The 23,436-nt window shown below is 41.9% G+C and overlaps 1 protein-coding gene across 1 annotated transcript in view; it reads right to left on the reverse strand.

Moving 5' to 3' along the window:
- Positions 1–23,436, reverse strand: part of LOC115797925 (ankyrin-3-like) — a 163,026-nt gene that overhangs the window by 42,204 nt on the left and 97,386 nt on the right. The window contains exons 21-28 of the mRNA XM_030754507.1: positions 23,224–23,322; positions 22,817–22,912; positions 21,426–21,498; positions 20,760–20,819; positions 13,387–13,510; positions 11,133–11,144; positions 8,141–8,228; positions 5,535–5,641 (exon numbers count right to left, since the gene is read on the reverse strand). Of these exons, the coding sequence (XP_030610367.1) occupies positions 5,535–5,641; positions 8,141–8,228; positions 11,133–11,144; positions 13,387–13,510; positions 20,760–20,819; positions 21,426–21,498; positions 22,817–22,912; positions 23,224–23,322 (659 nt within the window). The remainder of the gene's footprint in view (positions 1–5,534; positions 5,642–8,140; positions 8,229–11,132; positions 11,145–13,386; positions 13,511–20,759; positions 20,820–21,425; positions 21,499–22,816; positions 22,913–23,223; positions 23,323–23,436) is intronic.

The raw sequence follows: 23,436 nt of genomic DNA on the forward strand, positions 1-23,436 counted from the left end.
TCTGATCTGGGGTTGCTTCAGTTGGTCAGGTCGAGGTTCAGCAATGTTATGTACCCAAAAAATGAGGTCAGCTGACTACCTGAGTATACTGAATGACCAGGTTTTTCTATCAGGATTTTGGTGACACAGGCATACTCTGAGATGACAATGGTCATCCGCTCCATTGTTTCCTGTGGCCTATTGAGGTCACTGGAACAAAGGTGTGAATGGGGGTTGAGACGTCTGGGAAGGGAGCTCAGGACAGCACTGTAAGCGGGGGAAAGTTGGTGACGTAATCCACCTCCTCTGTTCAATGATGGTTGTTCACAGTGGACATAGATGGCTTCTTTCACTCCTCTTTCAAACCATCTGTTTTCCCTGTCCAAAATGTGGACATTGGCATCCTCAAAAGAGTGCCCTTTTTCCTTCAGATGCAGATGTACTGCTGAATCTTGTCCTGTCGAAGTGGCTCTTCTATGTTGTGCCATTCGTTTGTGAAGAGGCTGTTTGGTTTCACCAATGTAGAGGTCCGAGCACTCTTCACTGCACTGAACAGCATACACTACATCGCTGATCTTGTGTTTGGCGGGTTTGTCCTTGGGATGAACCAGTTTTTGTCTTAGGGTGTGACTTGGTTTGAAGTATACTGAGATGTCATGCTTGGAGAAAATTCTTCTGAGTTTCTCTGACAAGCCTGACACATATGGGATGACAATGTTGTTCCTCTTGTCCTTCCCATTCTCTGTAGTTTGTGTTTGGCCTTCATTCCTGTGCATCTTAGCTGATTTGATGAAGGCCCAGTTGGGGTAACCGCATGTTTTGAGGGCTTTCTTAATGTGTGTGTGTTCCTTATGCTTCCCTTCTGCCTTAGAGGGAACACTTTCCGCACGGTGTTGTAGGGTCCTGATCACCCCAAGTTTGTGTTCCAGAGGGTGGTGGGAGTCAAAGAGGAGATACTGGTCTGTGTGTGTGGGCTTCCGGTAAACTTCAATGTTGAGGCTTCCATCTTCCTCGATAAGCACCGCACAGTCCAGGAATGGTAACTTGTTATCTCTGGTGTCCTCCCTGGTAAAACGTATGTATTTATCCACTGAGTTAATGTGACGAGTGAAGGCTTCTACTTCTCGGGTTTTGATTTTGACCCAGGTGTCATCTACATATCTGTACCAGTGGCTAGGTGCCATCCCTTTGAAAGAACCAAGAGCTTTACTTTCCACTTCCTCCATGTAAAGGTTGGCTACAATGGGAGACACTGGGGAGCCCATGGCACATCCATGCTTCTGTCTGTAGAATCCATCATTGTATTTAAAATATGTTGTGGTAAGGCAGAGATCTAAAAGTGCACAAATCTGATCTGGGGTGAAGCTGGTTCTGTTCAGTAAGGAATCGTCTTCCTGTAGTCGTCTTCTGACGGTCTCCACTGCCTCAGTTGTAGGTATGCAAGTGAAAAGTGAAACCACATCAAAGGACACCATGGTTTCATCTGGATCCAGTACAAGATTCTGGACCTTGTTAGTAAAATCTGTAGAGTTTTCAATGTGGTGGGGTGTGATGCCAACAAGCGGTGATAAGATGGTGGCGAGGTGTTTGGAAATGTTGTAGGTGACCGAGTTTATACTGCTGATAATGGGTCGAAGTGGGACTCCTTCTTTGTGGATCTTTGGGAGTCCATAAATGCATGGAGTGGCTTCTCCAGGGTACAGGCGGTAGTAAGTGGGGCGGTCAATGGCTTTTTCCTTTTCAAGTTGTTGCAGGCAGCAAACAACTTTTTTCTTGTAGTTGCTTGTGGGATCACGTCTCAAGACCTCATAAGTATTGTTGTCACTGAGGAGTGTAGTAATTTTGTTGTGGTAATCCGATGAATTCAGCACAACCGTGCACCTCCCCTTGTCGGCTGGCAGTATGGTGATGTTTTGATCCTTGCTTAGGGCTGTGATGGCCTTCTTCTCCTGAATGGTGAGGTTGGATGGAGGAAGTCTTGCACTGGCGAGAGTGGCTGAAACTTTCATCCTGATCTGTTCTGCTACAGGATGAGAAAGTTTGTTATTTCTTATAGCGGTTTCTGTTGCTGTGATGAGGTCTACTATAGGAAGCTGTTGTGGGGCTATGGCAAAGTTGAGTCCTTTGGCTAGCACATTTTCTTCTGGTTTGGTGAGGACCCTGTCTGATAGGTTCTTCACCCACTTTCCTTGGTTTCCATTGCTTATCGTGTCGTCCTGTTTGTTAACAGATGAATGGTATGCCTTGGTTTGCAGAGTTTGAAATTTACGTAGTTGTCTTTCCTTGCCTTTGATGTGTTGTGCGAGCTGGGCTTTGTCCACAAATGTAGAAACTTCTTCTGCGATGGTGTGAGGTAAGAGTGATGAGAGTTTCTGCTGAGTCTGGTGGATTTTGTTCTGGAGTGCATCTATGGTGAAATGGACCTGTCTTATCCTTTCACTTAAAAGGTGGTTCTGTGCTCTCCATAGAATTTGGTCAGCTCTATGTCCTTTTACTGTGGACCCAAGGTGCAAACTCTTGGGAACCAGTCTGGACTGTCTGCATCTCAAGTTGAAACGAAGGTGGTTCCTGTAGTCCGCTAGCTTTCTTGAGTCCCTTTCATACTCCCGCACCAATTGAAGGGTGTTCCTCCCAAAGTGCAAGGCAATATGTCTGTGTAGATTCTCAGTTATCCAGGTCATAGTAGTCTCTGGAGCTTGAAAAAAGGCGACTGGACTTCTTTTTGTTTCTTGAAGACGTTTCACCTCTCATCCGAAAGGCTTCTTCAGTTCTCAACCAAATGGTGGAGAGACCCAGGTATTTAAACCCCTGTGGGCGTAGTCCCCTGGAGGTGGTTATGACCCTCTATTGATCATGTGCTTGAACACATGTGCCCAGGTGTGAAGGGGGCGTGGGTCATATTTAATCAGTGGTTTCAGTTGAAACCAACTTAGGACTCCGCTCCATTGTTTCCTGTGGCCTATTGAGGTCACTGGAACAAAGGTGTGAATGGGGGTTGAGACGTCTGGGAAGGGAGCTCAGGACAGCACTGTAAGCGGGGGAAAGTTGGTGACGTAATCCACCTCCTCTGTTCAATGATGGTTGTTCACAGTGGACATAGATGGCTTCTTTCACTCCTCTTTCAAACCATCTGTTTTCCTTCGACCCATTATCAGCAGTATAAACTCGGTCACCTACAACATTTCCAAACACCTCGCCACCATCTTATCACCGCTTGTTGGCATCACACCCCACCACATTGAAAACTCTACAGATTTTACTAACAAGGTCCAGAATCTTGTACTGGATCCAGATGAAACCATGGTGTCCTTTGATGTGGTTTCACTTTTCACTTGCATACCTACAACTGAGGCAGTGGAGACCGTCAGAAGACGACTACAGGAAGACGATTCCTTACTGAACAGAACCAGCTTCACCCCAGATCAGATTTGTGCACTTTTAGATCTCTGCCTTACCACAACATATTTTAAATACAATGATGGATTCTACAGACAGAAGCATGGATGTGCCATGGGCTCCCCAGTGTCTCCCATTGTAGCCAACCTTTACATGGAGGAAGTGGAAAGTAAAGCTCTTGGTTCTTTCAAAGGGATGGCACCTAGCCACTGGTACAGATATGTAGATGACACCTGGGTCAAAATCAAAACCCGAGAAGTAGAAGCCTTCACTCGTCACATTAACTCAGTGGATAAATACATACGTTTTACCAGGGAGGACACCAGAGATAACAAGTTACCATTCCTGGACTGTGCGGTGCTTATCGAGGAAGATGGAAGCCTCAACATTGAAGTTTACCGGAAGCCCACACACACAGACCAGTATCTCCTCTTTGACTCCCACCACCCTCTGGAACACAAACTTGGGGTGATCAGGACCCTACAACACCGTGCGGAAAGTGTTCCCTCTAAGGCAGAAGGGAAGCATAAGGAACACACACACATTAAGAAAGCCCTCAAAACATGCGGTTACCCCAACTGGGCCTTCATCAAATCAGCTAAGATGCACAGGAATGAAGGCCAAACACAAACTACAGAGAATGGGAAGGACAAGAGGAACAACATTGTCATCCCATATGTGTCAGGCTTGTCAGAGAAACTCAGAAGAATTTTCTCCAAGCATGACATCTCAGTATACTTCAAACCAAGTCACACCCTAAGACAAAAACTGGTTCATCCCAAGGACAAACCCGCCAAACACAAGATCAGCGATGTAGTGTATGCTGTTCAGTGCAGTGAAGAGTGCTCGGACCTCTACATTGGTGAAACCAAACAGCCTCTTCACAAACGAATGGCACAACATAGAAGAGCCACTTCGACAGGACAAGATTCAGCAGTACATCTGCATCTGAAGGAAAAAGGGCACTCTTTTGAGGATGCCAATGTCCACATTTTGGACAGGGAAAACAGATGGTTTGAAAGAGGAGTGAAAGAAGCCATCTATGTCCACTGTGAACAACCATCATTGAACAGAGGAGGTGGATTACGTCACCAACTTTCCCCCGCTTACAGTGCTGTCCTGAGCTCCCTTCCCAGACGTCTCAACCCCCATTCACACCTTTGTTCCAGTGACCTCAATAGGCCACAGGAAACAATGGAGCGGAGTCCTAAGTTGGTTTCAACTGAAACCACTGATTAAATATGACCCACGCCCCCTTCACACCTGGGCACATGTGTTCAAGCACATGATCAATAGAGGGTCATAACCACCTCCAGGGGACTACGCCCACAGGGGTTTAAATACCTGGGTCTCTCCACCATTTGGTTGAGAACTGAAGAAGCCTTTCGGATGAGAGGTGAAACGTCTTCAAGAAACAAAAAGAAGTCCAGTCGCCTTTTTTCAAGCTCCAGAGACTACTATGACCTGGATAACTGAGAATCTACACAGACATACCACAGAATCCTTAATCTCACTGAGAATCTTTGGGATGTGCTGCAAAGACTTTACACAGCGGACTGATGCTCACATAATCAATACAAGATGGTAAAAGATTAACTCTGCTCTGGACGGAAATAAATGTGACACTGCATATCGAAATGATGCCATCATCAAAGCTAAACACGATCCAAAAGAAAATTTTTTTTTTGGTCAGGTAGTGTATAAAACTTCCAACACAGTCTCTCAACGGGCAGTGCACCACGAGGCCATCGAGACTACCTGTTACTGCAGCTGCAAGAGCTTTCCTCTTTAACAGCTGGTGAAAGGGTTTCTGGTTTTACATGTTTGATATTATGTATTTTATTACAGATGATTAGCTTTACAGACTCAAAAAGACAATCACTTCTCAGGGTGAAGAGAAAAACTACTGCCACATATGAGCTGCTTTCTCAGAGGGAAAGAAAATGAATAATCAGCATGAAAAACATGGAAAACACATAATAAGCAGAAGCAGCAGTCACTTCATCTTTTCCTCCACAAGGTATAAAACTAGCAAACTGTTCTCCTCCCTTTTACTCCATCTTTGAGATTAAGCCTGAAAATAGAGTAGATATTTTCCCTCTTTACTCCCCCTGCCTTTCCTCCTGTCTTCATCCATTCATATGTTCACACATGCTTACCCAGAGTGTATTGGTGAAGACACCAGGTTGACATTATCCAGTGCATCAGCAGTCCAGCTGTACCTCCTCAGAGAGTCGCTGTCAAAGTCCTTAGCTGCTGCCAGGTGCTGTAGAGAAGAAAAACCAGTGCAATGCATAAGGTACAGTCATAAAATATTAACCCAGGTATTTTCTACCTAATGTCAGGTTTCACTTCCTCCAGAGGAAGAAGGGCATTACTACTGTTTGGAGATATTTCTCGCAGATTTACAGATGAGTCATAAAATTATGTCTACACAAGAAAGATGGTAGCAGATGTCACTCAGCGTAGGGAAAAAAACAAATCTGGAGGTGTTACATTTCATTAGGACACAAGCTGTTAGAGACATCCTGATGTCATTCAAAAAAATAAAATGAAAATGAAAAATCACCACATGAAGGACTGAAAGAAAAACAGACATCAGTAGGCGACTAAACTGTTTACAGACACACAGATGCAGAGATATAACTATGACGTGACACCGGGTCTGCTGTTTCATCCGTCACAGGACGCTGTGATTCAGATGCACGACTTATAATCCAGATGTGCATCGATATGAGGAGAATTCAGTTTCCACAACATGACAATTTAAAGCTCGTGTTTAAAGTAGAAAATTAAACACTTTAGAGTCCTTAAAAAAAAAAACTCAGCAAACACTAATGAGAAAAAAGTCCTTGAAATATTATATTATTGCTAAGGAAAAAACAGGCAGTGACAAAGACACAAAGTTTGGTTTAACTTAAGACGCATGAATAAGAAAAACCAAGCAGGCTACAACAGTATGTGCAATAAAGAACACACTATAAATACATGCTTTAATACAAGTAATAAGGCAACAACTGAATCCAACTGATAGAATAACTGATGTAAAAAAGAAAAATTAACAATACTTAACATAACTAAGCGTGGATGTTGACTCCAGCATGCACTGACAGGAAGACTGCATAATGACTTCTACATCTACCTTATTGTGCTGCTCTACAATGAAAGACTTTTCCTTACGAAGCATCTGGAGCAGCGTGAGAGGAAACAAGTGGTTATTCAACAACTGCTACATTTATAAAGTTCTTCTCTCTGGTTGCACAATCAAGTGTCCCAGTATCACAAATCTGCAGACAGACTCAGATGTAATTTTGCATTTGAGCACCTGATGAAGTTTCTGACCACTATCAGTGCAAAGAGCCCAGTTTTTAACTCAGAGTTAACCACATTAACCACGTCTGGGTTCAAACGGTCCTTCAGACTGCCAAAGCAGACAAACACAAAAGAACTGCTGAGAGTTTCAAACAGTCCAAATTCTTTAAGATCTAATAAAATAATCAGTAACTGTGTTACTGTCGAGTGTTGCCTTCCAGGCGTTCATAAGAAAATATAAAGGTTTTAGGCTGAGCACTGTTAAGTGGGATTTACACTTCTGTGTTAAATCTACAGCTTAAGTAGATTTAACACAGGTGAATTTTATTTATTCTCCTCCATGTGTGAAGGGGAGTGGCTTTAAGCCACAGTTAAGACTAAACTTGACTGATTACTAACCATCATGTATCCGTATTTATTGATCTCACTTTGGAAACTTCTCTAACCTTTGGTCTGGTCTTGTGCTGCTTGGAAAGCAAACCAACTAGTTCAGTGACCCAAGTTTGATTCCAGGTACACATTTTATGAAACAGAGGTACACATCTGCCACTGCTTATTCAAGAAAGACTCCACCTGTCACTTCATAGGCTCCAGCAAACACAAACTTTATTGTTACATGAAAGTCTTTGACAGACACTTCATGGCAGAACTGGTTTTGAAAAAGCTGCACTGTCCTCGAGCTCATGGGGTATCCTGTGAATGGGTTTTACCTGAATTTCTGCTCAACCTTAAATGCTGTTTTCTTGCATCTTTAAAGGAAGTGGGGCATCACAGTAATCCCCCTTAGATAGCAGCAGATGGCACTAATCTCATTTCCTCTTTCAGTAAAATGCAACTGGATTGGTCGTCTTTATGTCAGTGGGAACTCAGGTGTAAGAGGATTGGTGTGTTGCAGAGCTTCAAGCACAGCACCAAGACAGCTTGGAGACAGAACTGTGTCACTTGTGAAGTTAATGACCAGCAGATTACTGACTGAGAGAATGAAACCAAGGGAGCAGCCAGCAAAAAGCATGAAGCATAGCATGAGCAGCTTCAAAGGGGACCTATAATGCTCATTTCTAGCTCCTACTAGAGTAGCTTTGCATGGTTTACAGGTCAGTGGGCCTTGGAGCCGCCTCTCACTTCATCCAATATCTGAAACAAGCTGAATCAGGCCCCATCACCCTTCCTTTAAGACAGTTTTCATGTGATTGGCTGCCCCTCGCAAACAAAAGATTTGAACAGCAGTTGGGCGTGGCTTTTATGTCAGATGACCATATTAGGGATAGTCTGAAAATGAGAGTTTAGAGTGGCCTTAAGTCTGAGCTTTTGGCTTATCTGGATTCCTTGTAAATACACGGACCTCATTATTTGTCACTTTGGCCCTGGTTATGGTAAAGATACAAAACTGTAACAGCATTATGATGACAGAAAAAAAGAAAAAGCACAATAGGTCCACTTTCAGTGTACATACCATTTCCTTAGCGGGTGCCAGCATCTCCTCTATCATCATGCTGTCCCGTGTGAATGAGCTCCGGTTCAGCATGTTGGACCTATCAGAACTGAAGGAACGAAGGCTTGGTGTGGTTGTCGTAGTAGATTACCAAGACAACAGTCACAATGATGGAAAGGGGAGGTGAGGAAGAGGAAGAGGAGGTGGCAGGGGGGCAGGGGGCAAAGGGGTATGAAAGTGAACAGAAAAAAAAAAAACAAACAAACACATTAAATGCATGCAGCTTCCAGGAACCTGACTGTACGGCACCAGTGACAACAAGAACCACAAGGCAAGAAGGAAGATTAGAGGTAGAGACGTATGACTGGTGTGTAAATAAACTCCAGAAATGCAAATGAGGTTGTACATCAAGAAGTAATGCTTCTTGGGTGATCAGCATACAATAAAAGGAAAAAGATGTTCTAGCTACACTGTCTACACCTGTTCTGACACGTCCAGCATCTTTAGCCTCTTCAGTATTTTACCTCATGCTGCACACGCACTAAAAGCCTGAGTAAAGCAGGGTTGCACCTGAAGGTGACTGAGGCACACTGCTATATGATTGACAACAGACACTGCTGGAACAGGGAGTTAGCATTTAGCCATCATAACAACAACTTTGCAGATAATTAGCTGTTACTGTGACTCATCCTTATGTGTCTGTTTACATCCGCCAGTTTCTGCAGGCTGTAATATAGTTTGCGATGGGAGATCTGAGACAGACATTTATGAGGCAAATAAAGTGCATTCCTGAGCAATGACATGATGAATGTTTGCCTGCAACATCCCAACAGCAGTTACAACAGCTTTACACACGTAAACTGATGTGAACCAATCAGCCGGCAGTGGGAGGAAGCAGATGTGACTGCAACAGATTTCTTTATTCATTTAATTATGTAATAAATAGACATTTATAGCTGGGGTAATTTCAAAATGTAATCATGAAAATATAATCAGAAGAACAATAAAAGTTATTTCACGATAGCAGAATAATTTTCAGGGAGTCAAATATACGTCGCATGAAAATGTGTATCGGTGAAACTACAGAAAACTGCAGAAACAATGTTTACTGAGCTTAATGAGGGCATAATTAGCAACCTTGGGACTCTTAGCCTCTATAAAAAGCCAATGATATAATCTCACAAAAGACTAGATGCAATCTGATTTTTGTTCCAGCCTTTAGTTAAAAATCAGTCTTGTGTTGTGAAACTATTCAGTACTGAAGGAGTTACACTCGTCTTGTTAGTAATCCAAATAAAATGGGCTTCATTTGCACAGCCACAACTCCAAATGTACATACTTTTATATTTAATTTCACTGGTCTCTCTCTTATTCTTGCAATTTCTTATTAATGTTGCTCCAGGACTATCATTGCACCTGATCAAATTGATGATGTCACAGCTTTGCAACTCAGGGGAACGGCTCAGGACAGCCCAAAGACCGCACAGTGGCACCGTGATAACCACCGGTCTCTAGGGAGAAATGTGTATTCCCCGACCAGCTGACGAGTGGTTGTGGGACACTGCTTGCTGTCAGGTGGGGTTTGCCTCCTTTGGTCCCCAGCAGGTTGTCATGTTTGCCCACAGTTAGCATTGAAGACACCGACTTGTCTGCAAACACTTTCATGCAGACTCCGGCAATCTGCCAGCAGCAAAAGCACTCTCTTCACGTCAATTTCACCCAGCAACAGCAACCTCCAGCAACCTGGCCATGGAAAACACATTTTCCCCTAGCAACTGGTGGTTGCCAGGCAGTTACCAACAGGTATTTAGGCCTGTGTGAGCGAGGCCTGAGCAAAGTATTAAAAATCCTGCTTTCTGTCAAAAATCCTTGAAGGCAAATTTCCCCCATGGATGGCCTTTTTCCTTGAGTTGCCAACAACAGCCAGTACAAAAAATTAATGCCAGTCACAGTGACATCATCAATTGGTAGCCAAGTCCTGGAGGCCATGTTGGTGATTTAAAATTGTACGTGATAAACGAGGGGTGGATCGAACTATGACACTGCACTCTCACTGACTGACAGCTTGTGACTGACAGGTAATTCCTCTATAAAAGTATTCTGGATAATCCTCCTTTCTCATTCTGATAGTGATCATAATGTTTGAAAGAGAAAAAAAAAAAAGACAAACTAGCAGCTGAGCACACAAAATCATGAGGAAAGTGTTTAATGAGGTCACAGAGAAAGGCAGCTGACGGCTGTTTTTACAGATGTCGCCCACTGCTGGCCATTAAAAAAAAAGCAGGTTTAGGATCCACTTCCACACTGGCTTTGCTTTTCAGATCCAGGAGCTATTTCCATCATTTTTTACAGTCTATGGCTGCAAAGTTATGGTATCACATGTCACTTGGCAGATCCAGTAATGGCAACACTGTTTCTCCAACACCAATACTGCAATTTCACATTTGTTACTATGGAACTACTTATGCATGTGAAGTCACATTTAGTTTTTGTTTTTTTATCATAAAGTATACAATGTATCTCTTTCACTGTACAGTGTGATAAACTATTTGACTTTAAACCGATGAAGGCAATAACATCCCTATTGCCTACAGATATCAGTTCAGGTCCCTGGAAGCTCGATGGAGTTCTCAACACAGAAACCAAAATGATGCAAAGCTCCAACCTTTGTGGCAAACCCACAAAGAGCAAGGCAGTGAAACGTAAAAGCAAACACCACCATTCTCTGTAACCAACTGACCGCTTTTCAACTGAAAGTAAGAAATCAGACAGAGATCGCACAGGTGAACCACAGTACACAAACACAGTGTTTAACGAAAAAAAAAAGACTGGTCAAAATCATTATGTTAGTAGTCAAATATGTTAAACAAATACAGTCAATATGCATAACATTGTACCACAGAGTCATGATACTGAGAGCAACTGGTGTCAGGAGGTTTAAGGGACTGGGAAAGAGGTGAGATGGGTGGGTTGGGGGAGGTATAGGGAAGCCTCTTCATGCCTTGAGTCTTACCTGACTTTGGGACTAACATTAAGAACGGACATGAGGAGAGAAAAAGAAATTATGAACAAACAGAGGAGTGGACAGAAAGATGCAGAGAGGCGAGGACAGAAACAGTCTGACAGGTTGATACACTGAAGACAACGGACTTACTGTAAGTCACTGTGTGACTTAATGAGTCCAATTAATAACAATAAATTCCTAATCTTGACTTGGAGCAGCTACATCTTAATGTCTATATGTGTCAGTTCCAGCAGAGTCAAAAAGAGGTGTGATGTGATGGAGTGTATTAGGTCTGAGCTCTGCATGTCCTTTAACCCCTGAGGGGAAACATTTGCCTCAATAGTTGCTAAATGCTCCACTACGCTCATCAGTTAGCTACGCTGTTTGTTGCTCCGCACGTATGAAACCTCTGGTTTTATTTGAGTTTTATCGGCCACAGCTTTAAAAAAAATAATAAGAGTAAAGACACTGAAGGCAAACAGCACAGCATGCAGGCCATGAAACCAAATGTAAGATGCTAAATGTTCTAGAGCTGAGAGGATAATTCTCCATTTCATCACATTAAGAAAGACTTCACATTTCATCCATTCTTAATACAAAACTGATTATTGCAGCTTAAAGAAGACAAATGTAACTTCTGGATCTGGATTTATATTACATAAACCTCTAATATCAGAAATTATCCAGGAGACTCATGTTTTGTTGTTAATTATATCATTATGAGGAAAACAGGAAAACCTGGAAGGGCTTTTTTATGTTTTAAAAAATAAAATGAACTGAACTGGAAGTTATTTGACCCCATTACTGCAGGGAAAGCAGTTTGTTAAACTACCTCTAAGCTAGGCTGATATCTCTCACACACACACACACACACACACACACACACACACACACACACACACACACACACACACACACACACACAGCATCTCTTAAACAGTGTGTGTTGATCTAACCCAGTGCTCAAGGCCATCCAATCGAACATGTTTCTAATTTCCTGTGGCTCAGTGTCCATGTGTGTCACTGCTCAGATATTCAATAACCCCTCCCTCTTCAGCCAGTTGCACAAGTGTCAATATTTTCATACGAGCATAAAGTTCAGCAGCTGCAGTGAGTGAACTATAACCTGTGTGTGTGTGTGTGTGTGTGTGTAGTGATCAGAAAAGCTGTCATTTTACACCAAACAAACTCATATTTAACTGTTAAAAACCTGCAGCTCTGTGAGTTTATCCATTTTCTGTGTGCAAACTGTGCTTTTAGATCATGAGCTATCACAAGATTTCTTGTGAAACTCCTTCAGTTCATGTGAAACACTGTAACCCTGTTCTGTTTAGCACTGTATGCATCAAGCAGTAACTGAAACAGACCCTTCAAAACATCTAAACCTCACTATGGAGTAAATAAAGGGCAGCTGGCAGTTGGTAATTGCTTTATTCAAAAGATATTTTCACCTTTAGCTAGTCTTTAAATCTAAATCTAAAGCAGGATGTAAGATGCAACACTGATAACGAGCTCTTGAATTCTGGTTTCTTTGTCTGTTCCCAGGTCAGATATCAGATACTGTGAACAACTACAGCCACCAGTTGAGCCTTTTGGTCGTCACCATCTTGCTCTTTTGGAACCAGACATCTCTAACAAAAGGCGTCTCTGACTGAGAAACTGAGCGACACTGCACACTCAAAGTGTAGCAACAAGTAAATCACTACACAGCTACACCCTTTATTGTGTACATTATCCTAAATGATAATTTACAAAAGTAATGTATTCAGTAAGACTTTAAACTGCCAGATGAGACCATAAAATCATTGTGAAAGTGTCTATAAGGTCATAATTTAAGTCTGCATTAGGGTCAGGTTCTCATAGTCTTTAATGAGTCTTAATCTTTGCGCAAACAGAAGAGTCGCCCCCTGCTGGCCTTTAGCAAAAACTGCAAGTTTAAGACACTGCTTCACATTTCAAACCCAGAGGCTATGCCAGTCTTTTAAATAAAGTCAGAGCCATGGATTTATAAAAACTGCTCCCATTAAAATGTTGGCACAAGACTTCTAACTGCAAACATGGTTAGTTATTTTTTAAGCCACTGAAGTTGTATTTTTGTAGATCTCTGGATATCTCATGTGCATTCTTCAGACAATCTCTTTATGGCAGTGCAATGTTATGTATGTCACAATGACTGATGTCACCATGCTACATGTAGAACACATACATGAGTTAGGAACAGACCGCATGAATGGAAACAGCTGTGTGTTGTAGCGCGTGTTACCTCTGTGATCGTGCACCAATGCTGAAGCCCACGTAGCCTTCCTGAGGGAGCGAGTCGTCCCCCAGTTCCCGCAGGTCCTGGGGGGCCAGATATTTGTCTGTGTCCCCCGTCATCGCATCATCACCTGGTGGTTTAAGACACAGAAGGAATTAACTTCACAGAAAGGGTTGTGCATCCATCTGTTTCTCTCGTCTGCAGCAAGTGAGACCAAAACTTTGAGGAGGAATTCCCTGTCACTACTTCCCAGGTTTCCTTTAGCAAGTTAACATATATCGGTGCTGCCTAGTCAGTCGGTCTTGCTTTTCTCATTCATGCAGACCATAACACACGCACACTCGCCCTTTTAGGCAGACAGATCAATGCAGCCTCTGCCCAGAGGCTGTTTTCCAGCCCAGCTTTGGTTCAACAAACACAAACAAAAGTCCTGCTGTCACTAAAAGCTTTTTGTCTCCGTCTCCTGATGACAAAAAAAAAATGCTAACAGTAACAAAGAAGCTTGGAAACAAATAATTCCACTTTCAGAGCCAACTTTTATACCTAAATAAATATAAAGTCACAGCGTTCTATAGCAGGTTTAACTGACCACAGGATGAAACACCTTCAATACAGCAGAGCTCCATGGCATCACGGAAAATATGTCATAAAAAAGTGGTTAGACACGTTACATGTGTTGCAGGAGAAGCGTTAGCAGCATGTTATTCCCCTCAGAGGTACAGTACTTCCTAGCCTAAGGATCAACCTGTGACTGCAGAGCTTAAAAAAAAGCGAGGGGAGGAGAGCAAGTGCATGCAGGCGGAAAAACGAGGAGAAAGAAAAGGAAGGCATTCCAGCAACCACAAAGCAATGGAGACCCCCCCTCCCCTTCTCGTGTCCCCTCGCCCCCTGCTGTTACAGCACCCTTCCCCCTAAACTTTCTCTCTCTTTCTTGCACACTCACATATTCACACACATTTTACAGACCCCATCTGGCGACATTCCAACCCGTTCTCCGGGAACCCTTCTCATTTCAGCTTCAACACGAGCAAACCCCCCTCAACAAGCCAGAAACTCACCTCCTGCTTTAAAGCACTTCATTCAGCTACAAGTCCAGTTTGGAGGACTTCACCCAGAACCAACTTTTCCTCGATTTGTAACCTCCCTTCAGCTCTGTCACTCTCTCCTGCACACACCGTCTATCTCTCTTTCACAGCCCGGCACTCACACAAACAGATCAGCTTTCTCCCGCCTACCCACCCTACTCCCGGATTATCCAGGGTGTGTGTGTGTGTGTGTGTGTGTGTGTGTGTGTGTGTGTGTGTGTGTGTGTGTGTGAGTTTCCGAACAGACACCTAGAGCTCACTGCAGGACAGAAATAGTAATTGGGTGTGTGACTCAGACTAAGTTGTCTAACATTGAAACTCTGCATCTGCAGGAGAACATAGAGTAGAATATAATTTCTCAGTCTTATGACTTTTATTTGTGCACTGGTTTGTTTATAGCTCATATAAACAGTCACTCTCGACTCTACCTGTCTGCCTGCTTTTTGTGTCTCTCCTGCTTCTCCATCTAAATTCTATGGTGTCAGTTACACATAGCATTCAGCTGCTTTACATACCATGAAAGTCACACCTTTCAGAAATCATATGCTTATATGCAACAGAGATTTCACAACCAAATATATCTGTCTGGTTATTTTGTATTAGAACATGCAGCCTGGTAGAGTAAAAGCCATTCCAGCAAAAATTTGCTGATAATACTGCAGTGATCCACTGTGGGGTAAGTGAGCTTTGGTGACTAAAAGCAACCTGTGCCAAATTTAGCTTAACATTCTAACAATGTCATTTCTGACACACACTTCAGAATATAGCATGCAATGATGCTGGCTGTATCGGTTAGCCGCCCATACACATACATGTGGGCCACACAGTCATGGATTCATCTGTATGATGAATTGTTGTTCATGTCATGTGAAACGTGCCTCTGCTCGCATGGATACTTTTTTACTATCTAGTGCCATGACACAGTCATCACACAGTCTGATACAATACCTGTACACTGTATATCTGCAATAGTGATATGATATAACCAAATAGTGATATAACCATGGTTTTTCTTATATTAACACCAACTATGTTTCATTTTCTAATCTGTATTTTTCACACTAGTCTGCTAGCATGCCCCTTTGCAGTTCTATGGACTGCATTCCTAATTTTTAAATGGATAATCCATTGTCTAACATCCATCCATCCATCCATCCATCCATCCATCCATCCACCCATCCATCCATCCACCCATCCATCCATCCATCTTCTTCTGCTTATCATTTCCAGGGTTTTGTCTTCTTTATAAAAACTGAGTGCTATATTATCCACAAGGCCAACAGTCAGTGTTTTGGCTAGAGCCTGACCAATATAGGATCTGAAGACGATACTGATACAGATATTTTGTAATTTAAAAATCTGATATTCTGATATATAAGCTTGTATAAGTTGTATAAGCGTTGTATAAGTTGTATAAGCGCTTTGAGTGCTCATACTGAGTAGAAAAGCGCTATATAAGAACTAGTCCATTTACCATTTACCATATATCAGACAATATTTTTCTCTTTCAAACACATGAAACATAAACAGATTTCCATAATATTTGTCATGTGGTCTTTGGCATGGGCAGTGTTAACTCTGGATGACTGCTTGGGTCAGGTGGTTGTTGTGTTTGTGGTGTTCCAAGCACGTGTTGCCAACAGGGACATTGCATAGTGCCCTCTGGTGGACAGACTTTTCAATGTCAACACTCTTAATATCAGTGGTTCCCAAAGTCATGAGTGCTGCAGCCCACTTAAAAACCAGAAAATCCCATCCCATTTAATTCACTTTTCATATAAATAAATTCATTTATATAAATATGTAACTCTGCATACTTAATTTAAAACTGAGTTTCTGTTATTACTGCCCCCCCCCCCCCCCCTGCAGTACCTTCGCAGCCCACCAGGGGGCTGCAGCACAAACTTTGGGAACCACTGATATAGAAGAAGGGTGTTTCTTAAATTTTTCTGTATCAGCTGTTATAAATAAAGATATCGATAGACTGGCAAATAGCGAATTTCAGACAGATAATATTGCCCCGCTGATAAATCAGTCAGACTCTAATTTTGGACATTTAAATGCTCGTAGTGGCTACTGCAGCATCAAGCTGGTCCAGATGAATTCACTTCAAAGTTGTAGTCTTCATCTGTAATACATGTGGAAGTGCTGAGGTAACAGGCAGTACACAGAATCTGACTTTGGCCTTTGAAAATAAAGAAAAGTGTCAAGTTTTTGTAATAAATGTGACCATTAAATAAATAAATGCGCATTAATGTGCCACAAGATCCAAACACATCTAAGGCAGTGTTAAATATGTTAAGATACCCAAATAATGAGATACTGAGGGTTACTGACTGTGTAAGGCCTGCTTGTGCTTGGTTTTAAATTTTCAATGTTTCTGGATTTTTGTTCCCATAATTACATGTAGAACACATCTTCTCAGGTACTATCAACGGGACCTCTGACCTCGTGCCTTTTCCTGCATAAAGTCTGGGACGTACTGTGGCCATTTCTGTCACTGTTGCAGGAATGTTTGAGTGAAGCTGTGAGGTTCAATAATGCAAACGTGACTTAACACGTTGATAAGGTCAGCAATGTTAGGCATGTCATGTCTGACCCGGGGTTATCTTATTTGCAGCCTTTTGATCAGTTCTGTTATGTAAATGAGCAGGCTGTCCTCTTTAAATGACAGATTGTTATATTTAGAATGTAAAATGGCAAAACTTCAGACAGGAATAAAGATCCAAGGATGAAAAAAAAAACACACTGGAATCAGTCACTCAATCAGTTATTGGAGACAGAGACTAACATGCTGTGTGAATGTTTAAAACTTTAAATCCTTTCTTTACTTTGTGACTGAGAATTAACATCCATGTAGGCCATATATTAACTGACTTCACAGGTCTGGAAAATGTCTCCGGGGGGCACCGTTTACAAATGGCACAGGGCTGTCCTGATTTAGATCATGGACTGAGTGTGTTACTGGAGATGTTAAACACCATTCCTCCGCTGGTATGCAAGCTTGTGAGTGTGTATTTGTGCGCCTTGAGTTTCCCTCGTTATATTTTTAGATCAAAAATTAAACACTCTGCTGAAGCTCTACAACCAAAACAAGCACTACATGAAATCAGCATGAAGGCAAAACATGCACATAATTATGCATATATTTCTTTTAAATACCAACAAATCACACACAGAGTTTAGTTGCATCAGATCAGCTGTGCCACTTCACACTGGTTATTAGAGTTAGTTACAGCAAGATCACTCTCGTTTGACTTACAGGAATAGCTGATGCAGATATTTCCAACATCCATTTCTGTTTGAACATAAGCAGAATCACATTTTACCATTTCTTCAGTCTACATTTGGGAACACAGTCGGTATAAAAGATGGACATAGCTTCCAGCTCTCAAAAGCGCAAGCTTGACCAGCAGGGGGGGTGACTCTTCTACGTCTTATAGAGGTTTCTTGTGTGACATCACGCACATATGCCTCAAAGTCGTCTGGCCTATAGGATGTGATTTGATCACCGGCTGCAAGGGTGCAAAAATGTGTATTCGCTGATTGGTTGGCAAGTGGTTCCTGGAGGTTCCTGGCTGCTGCTAGGTGAAATCAGTCACAAAAATGATGCTACACCAAAAAACTTTGTGTGTTTGCTTTGGTTGCTGGCATATTGCTGCAGTCACCTGTAGTTTACATGGCAGACGCCAACTTGTCTGCTAACTACTAGCCAAATGATAGTAAAGCTAACAGAATGGGTGCCTTCCAAATAAAAGTGGTGCGGCATTTACTTTGAAGGCAAACGTTCTCCAGTATTAACATTTAACACTTTTCACAGTTTCTCTGTGGCTTGGTGAGTAGCTGTTAAGTGTCTGCACACAAGTCTGTGTTTTCCATACAATCTGCTAGCAACCAAAGCAATTGCAAGAAGGATTTCTCCTTCACAACCAGTGGTTGCCACATGGCTGCAGACCGGTCTCAGGCCTGCGTGACTGGGACCTCATTCATTTGAACTTACACTGTCACCAGTCTGAAATGGCAGGAAGGGTAACGTCACATGGTTAGCAGTTACATGTCTGCAAAACCTCAGCAGGAAAACAGCTCTCAGCTTCCTTGCTCTGTGACCTCAGTAAACACTTTCCTGATGTTTTGGGCTCATTCACTAATTTTAGGTCATATTAAATGAAATATGTAGTTCACCATGTTAATTATGGTCATTATTAAGAGAAGAGTTATCTAGGGTATGCTCACTGGGTAATGACTTGTCATTCTCAAGTCAGAGCCACCCTTTGCTCTTCACATCCATCAAAATACTGCGAAAGTGAAAAAGCTCTGCTGCAGACTAACTGTTAGGGTGCACCCATCTTTTATACTGTCTGTGTTTGGAGCATTGTATTTCTCTAGCATGCATGATCACATCACCCTTTTCTTCTCTTTTAGTCTTCTTTTATCCTATTTTCCTTCTAGAAATTCACATTTCTCACCATCTAGAGCAAAAATACTCACTGTGAGGTCACCTGAATATCCAGACAGAGCTACACTGTATTTACATTAAGTGTACTAGAATTTACAGCAGCAGAAGTTTTCTAGTAAAATTATGATATGTTCACTTCACACTACTACAGGAAAGAGGACCGATAAAATTCTGCTGATTGCATTTCTGCACATAAACTACAGAAAGTATGAAGCATGTGACTGAAAATGAAAGCCTGCCATTTTTTTACAGGAAGAACACCGCGGGGGGAGGACGAGCCAGGAGAGGACAAAAAAAGCTCTTGATCATTAATTCCCTGTCTGTTTGTCATCAGACATTACTGGTCAAGAGCTCAAGTTCAGCTCCTTTTGAGCCATACACACACACACACTGCAGCAGCTGTTTTGGCGTGTTTGCTTTGGCCTGAATGTGTGAAACTACAATGAAAGCATCACTGACAAGCCCCCACAGACAAAGGATCGAGTGTATGTGCGTTCTGCTCCACAGTGAGAAGAAATCTGTTACACACTTCACAAAGCGCCATATCCAGACAGTTGGCATGGCAACCAGCAGCGCGGCACATCCCCTGCATTTGGTTGCACAAAAGTACAAAAACGCAGCACGAGTGTGTGGAAGAGGGAAGGCAGCCGGGGAAAGGAGTGTGTCTGCTCCTCTCCATCAGCCTCATCACAGCAGCCGTACCATCAAAGCCAACAAACCGAGCATGCATTTCTTCAGAGAAAATTATGTAATAACTGTGCCAGTACTAATAACCCTGTTCCCATTCCCACTTTTCTGATTTTGTTGTAAATAACTAAACAAAAACAGCCGCCACCTTCAAGCCTTTTCCCCCCAATACAAGTGTAAGACATCCACAGTGCTGTGGCTTTGCTACAGTCACAGTAAAACACAAAGAAATTTGACTTGGAAGCTTTTTGCCAGCCACCAGATAACATATTTGTCATGGCTGGTGCAGGCAAGGCAGGGAGGCCCCAGTGCAGGACACGGCGAGAGCAGGGTCTGAGTGACGATTTATTGATTATGCTTCACAAGGAACTCAAAAGATAAAACTCGAAACTGGAAACCCGAAAACAAAACACACAGCAGTCATCACAGGGACGTAGACAAGACAAGGACCCAAACAAAGAACAGAGGAAAACTAAGGGCTTAAGTACACACGAGGAAATCAGGGAGAGTGGAAACAGCAGGGAACAACAGGGGAAACAAATGAACCAAATAACACAGGGGAAGTAAACTGAACACAACACACAAGGAGCACGAAAAATAAAACAGGAAGTGACTAAACATAACAGACGCAGACCCAACACAGAAAACTTGACAAAGGGAACATACGTTCACAAAGAAACAACAGGAAGGGGAACTAAACAGAACATCTAAACAACAAACTGAGAAAACTATCTAAAGGAAACACTGAAAGGCACAACCCAAGAAAAACAAAACAGAGCTATACAAAAGCAACACAAAACACTGGGCCACGGCCCAGGATCATGACAATATTCTAAAAAACATCCTCACACATTAATAAAATGTATAACACGAGCTAAAAAGATTTCCCTATGAACAAATGATGTCTAGACTGAAAGCTAATCTTAGCTATATGTTAACGAGCTAGTAACGGTGCCTTTGTTGGCTTAAACACGGTAGCATAAACACAAAGTTGTCGGCTCTTGTATTTAAATAAAGTACAAGCGAATCGTGATACCGCCACAGCACAAGAGAAGCAAGAGACTGGAAATGTTAGGAACAAAAGAATGACACAGAGGAGTTATAAAAGGAGAAAATTTACAGAACAAAAGATGTAGATTAAAAAAAAATACCTTCTTCCACATCAGAAAAATAGTCCTCTGTGATCATTTCGGGGACATTGGCTTTATGAACTGTGTGTTTGAATGGAGGAAAAATAGATGGAGAAATCATATTCACATCAAAATCACAGGCAAAGAACTCAATATAAATGTGATTATTATAAAAAATGTTTTAGCTCAATTTGTTAAATTGGAAAAAAATAATTCAAATCATGCTCATGATTTTATGGAAGCTTTTTTCCACCACTGAAAAGTCAAAATTTTGACTTAATGACTCAAAATTTCAAGATGTTTGAGTTTGTTAAGATGAAATTTTGAGAAACATAACTCAAAATTTTGCAATAACAGGACAAAATATTTACTGGTGGATGGTAAAAAAATGTTTCCAGTGGCAGAAACAAACTTCCATTCAATGATAAAATTAAAAAGAAAATGGTGGAAAAACAGAAGCGGGCTTTTTCATTTGAATTACTCAGCAGTGGCAACAACACAAAATGTTTCCTTGACAATAACAAATATGAAATCTCACAATCAGAATCCAGCGCTGGGACCTGAACTTATTCAAGAAGTAAATGTGACTCGAGCTGCTGCTTTATGGGATTTGTCCCTCTTCACACTCCAAAGGGAAAACTGGCCTTGTTACTTGCTTACCGATAAAGCTGCTAAATGAAACCGTACCTTCATCATCGGACATGTCCAGCACCTCGTTCATGGTCTCCGGGACGTTCATCTTGTGCTTCTCGATCACAGTCTGTTGAACAGAGACGTGGTCTTAATATACTGACACGGACTTTTTTCATCTCAGTAAAACATCTCTAACAGTTTAGTTCTTTCTGCTGTTTTTTAAGACATTAAGTTGCTGCCAGAAACTCCAAACTTCCTGCAGATGTCTAAAAACAAAGGATTTTATTTCATTATTATTCATTATGTTTCTGTTAATACGCTGTTTACTGTGAAAATGTTGGAGTGACTTTGCCATTTGTTCCCAAGTCAACTTATTTACCACTTGGGGGATTGTAATGAAAAAAATGTTGCTTATTTTTTCTTATATATGGTAAAGCAGACATTCCTTAGTGATGTGGATGAATTAAGTATCTTGAATTGGAATCTATGAGAGAAAGTACATAAAGGTTTTTAAAAACATTATTTTGGGGCAGCAAACCTGTTTTTGTGAAGACTGAAATGAAAGTAATCTGAGTAACTGCATGGAGGCATTAAGAGATAACTGATGAGTGACAAGAATTTCTTCCAGAAGGACTCAGATTTAAGTTCTTGTTCTTCTTCTTCCAGTTTTATTCCACCATCAACTAACCGATGATTAGGAAACAGCTGCACCCTTGCGGGCGTTGACTAATGAACTTGAGATGAAACTCAACTTGTGTTTAGCATAAAACACTGAAAATAAAGAGAACCAAAACTACTGGAACATATTTATAAAGTTTCTGTTATCATTTGCATACTTGTACTGGTTTGGCATTAGAGGAGGAGCCAGCAGTGACTTCAAGTATTCCGGCCCTTTGACAGTGATGAGGGACTCCGGTAGCACCATTCCCTGATGGATTTTGGGGAGAATGAGTCCCTGTAGCCATTTTTTGAGCTGAATGGGATCATTTGGTTTGTTGTAGTGGTGTGATGTTCTGTTTAGTGGCTCCATGTGATCAGATGGTGTTATTCCCACATGTCCATGAATGATCTTGCAGAGCATGCATAGGCATTGTTGTTTCCGCCTTGACTGCAGGCTAGGCCGTTTGAGGGAATGGAGCCTGTCTCCTACCCTGGAGCCCTTTCTGTACTTAGACATTACATATATGCCCCACTGCTTTGGACCATTTCAATTTATCAGGCATGCTCATTAATGAGCAAGCAGCATCAACTCCTACTGAAGATGCAGGTTCGAAAATAGGAAAAATGTCTCGCTAAGCTAGCAACAGAAGTTCTACTAACAGGAGAAACTGGGAATAAACGCGTCTCTTCCTGCAAGCCTCTGCAGTTAACTGTGAATACACAACTGGGAGGGCATATTAAACATGATCCATCATACCAGAACACACATTTAAGCGCATACACACCTGAGTGGTCAGAGTCTCCTCTGTGACCACTTTGAGCGTGTCCACAACAGAGATGTAGCCGAGCCTCCTTGCAATGGACAGAGCGCTGTTTCCATTCTGGACAAATAATAAAGTTTAAGATTATTGGTTCTGAAACTCAGAATCATAAATACTTATTTTCTTCAGTCCTTCAGGAAGGATCCAAAGATGCAGTTTGATTTTATTTACATAGCGCTAAATCACAACGGCTGTCTCAAGGAGCTTATTCCAGTGAATTGGAGCTATACTGTATGAATAAAACTGAATGGGTATAAGTAATGATTCTTTTCTAATCTGCTATGTATTATTTTCTAACATTATATATATTTACTAGAGCAAAGAACAAGAGGCACGAGGCAGAATACATTTTTTTTCCTGAGTGTACTGACATTAGTGAGCTCGTTGGGCGATGCTCCATGGTGTAGCAGCAAGTTGATGATGTGTGTGTGTCCCTGCTGTGCAGCCTGATGGAGAGGTGTGTAACCATTCTGCAGAGGAGGGACGAGAGACACTGTCAGAAAATGTTCACACGGCAAAGCAGTGACGCACAGCGAATACACACTGTACGAAAATACGGAGCTGCTCAAATCCCGAGACCAAAC

Source organism: Archocentrus centrarchus, chromosome 19 (assembly GCF_007364275.1).
Source record: "Archocentrus centrarchus isolate MPI-CPG fArcCen1 chromosome 19, fArcCen1, whole genome shotgun sequence".
NCBI classification, from domain to species: Eukaryota; Metazoa; Chordata; class Actinopteri; order Cichliformes; family Cichlidae; genus Archocentrus; species Archocentrus centrarchus.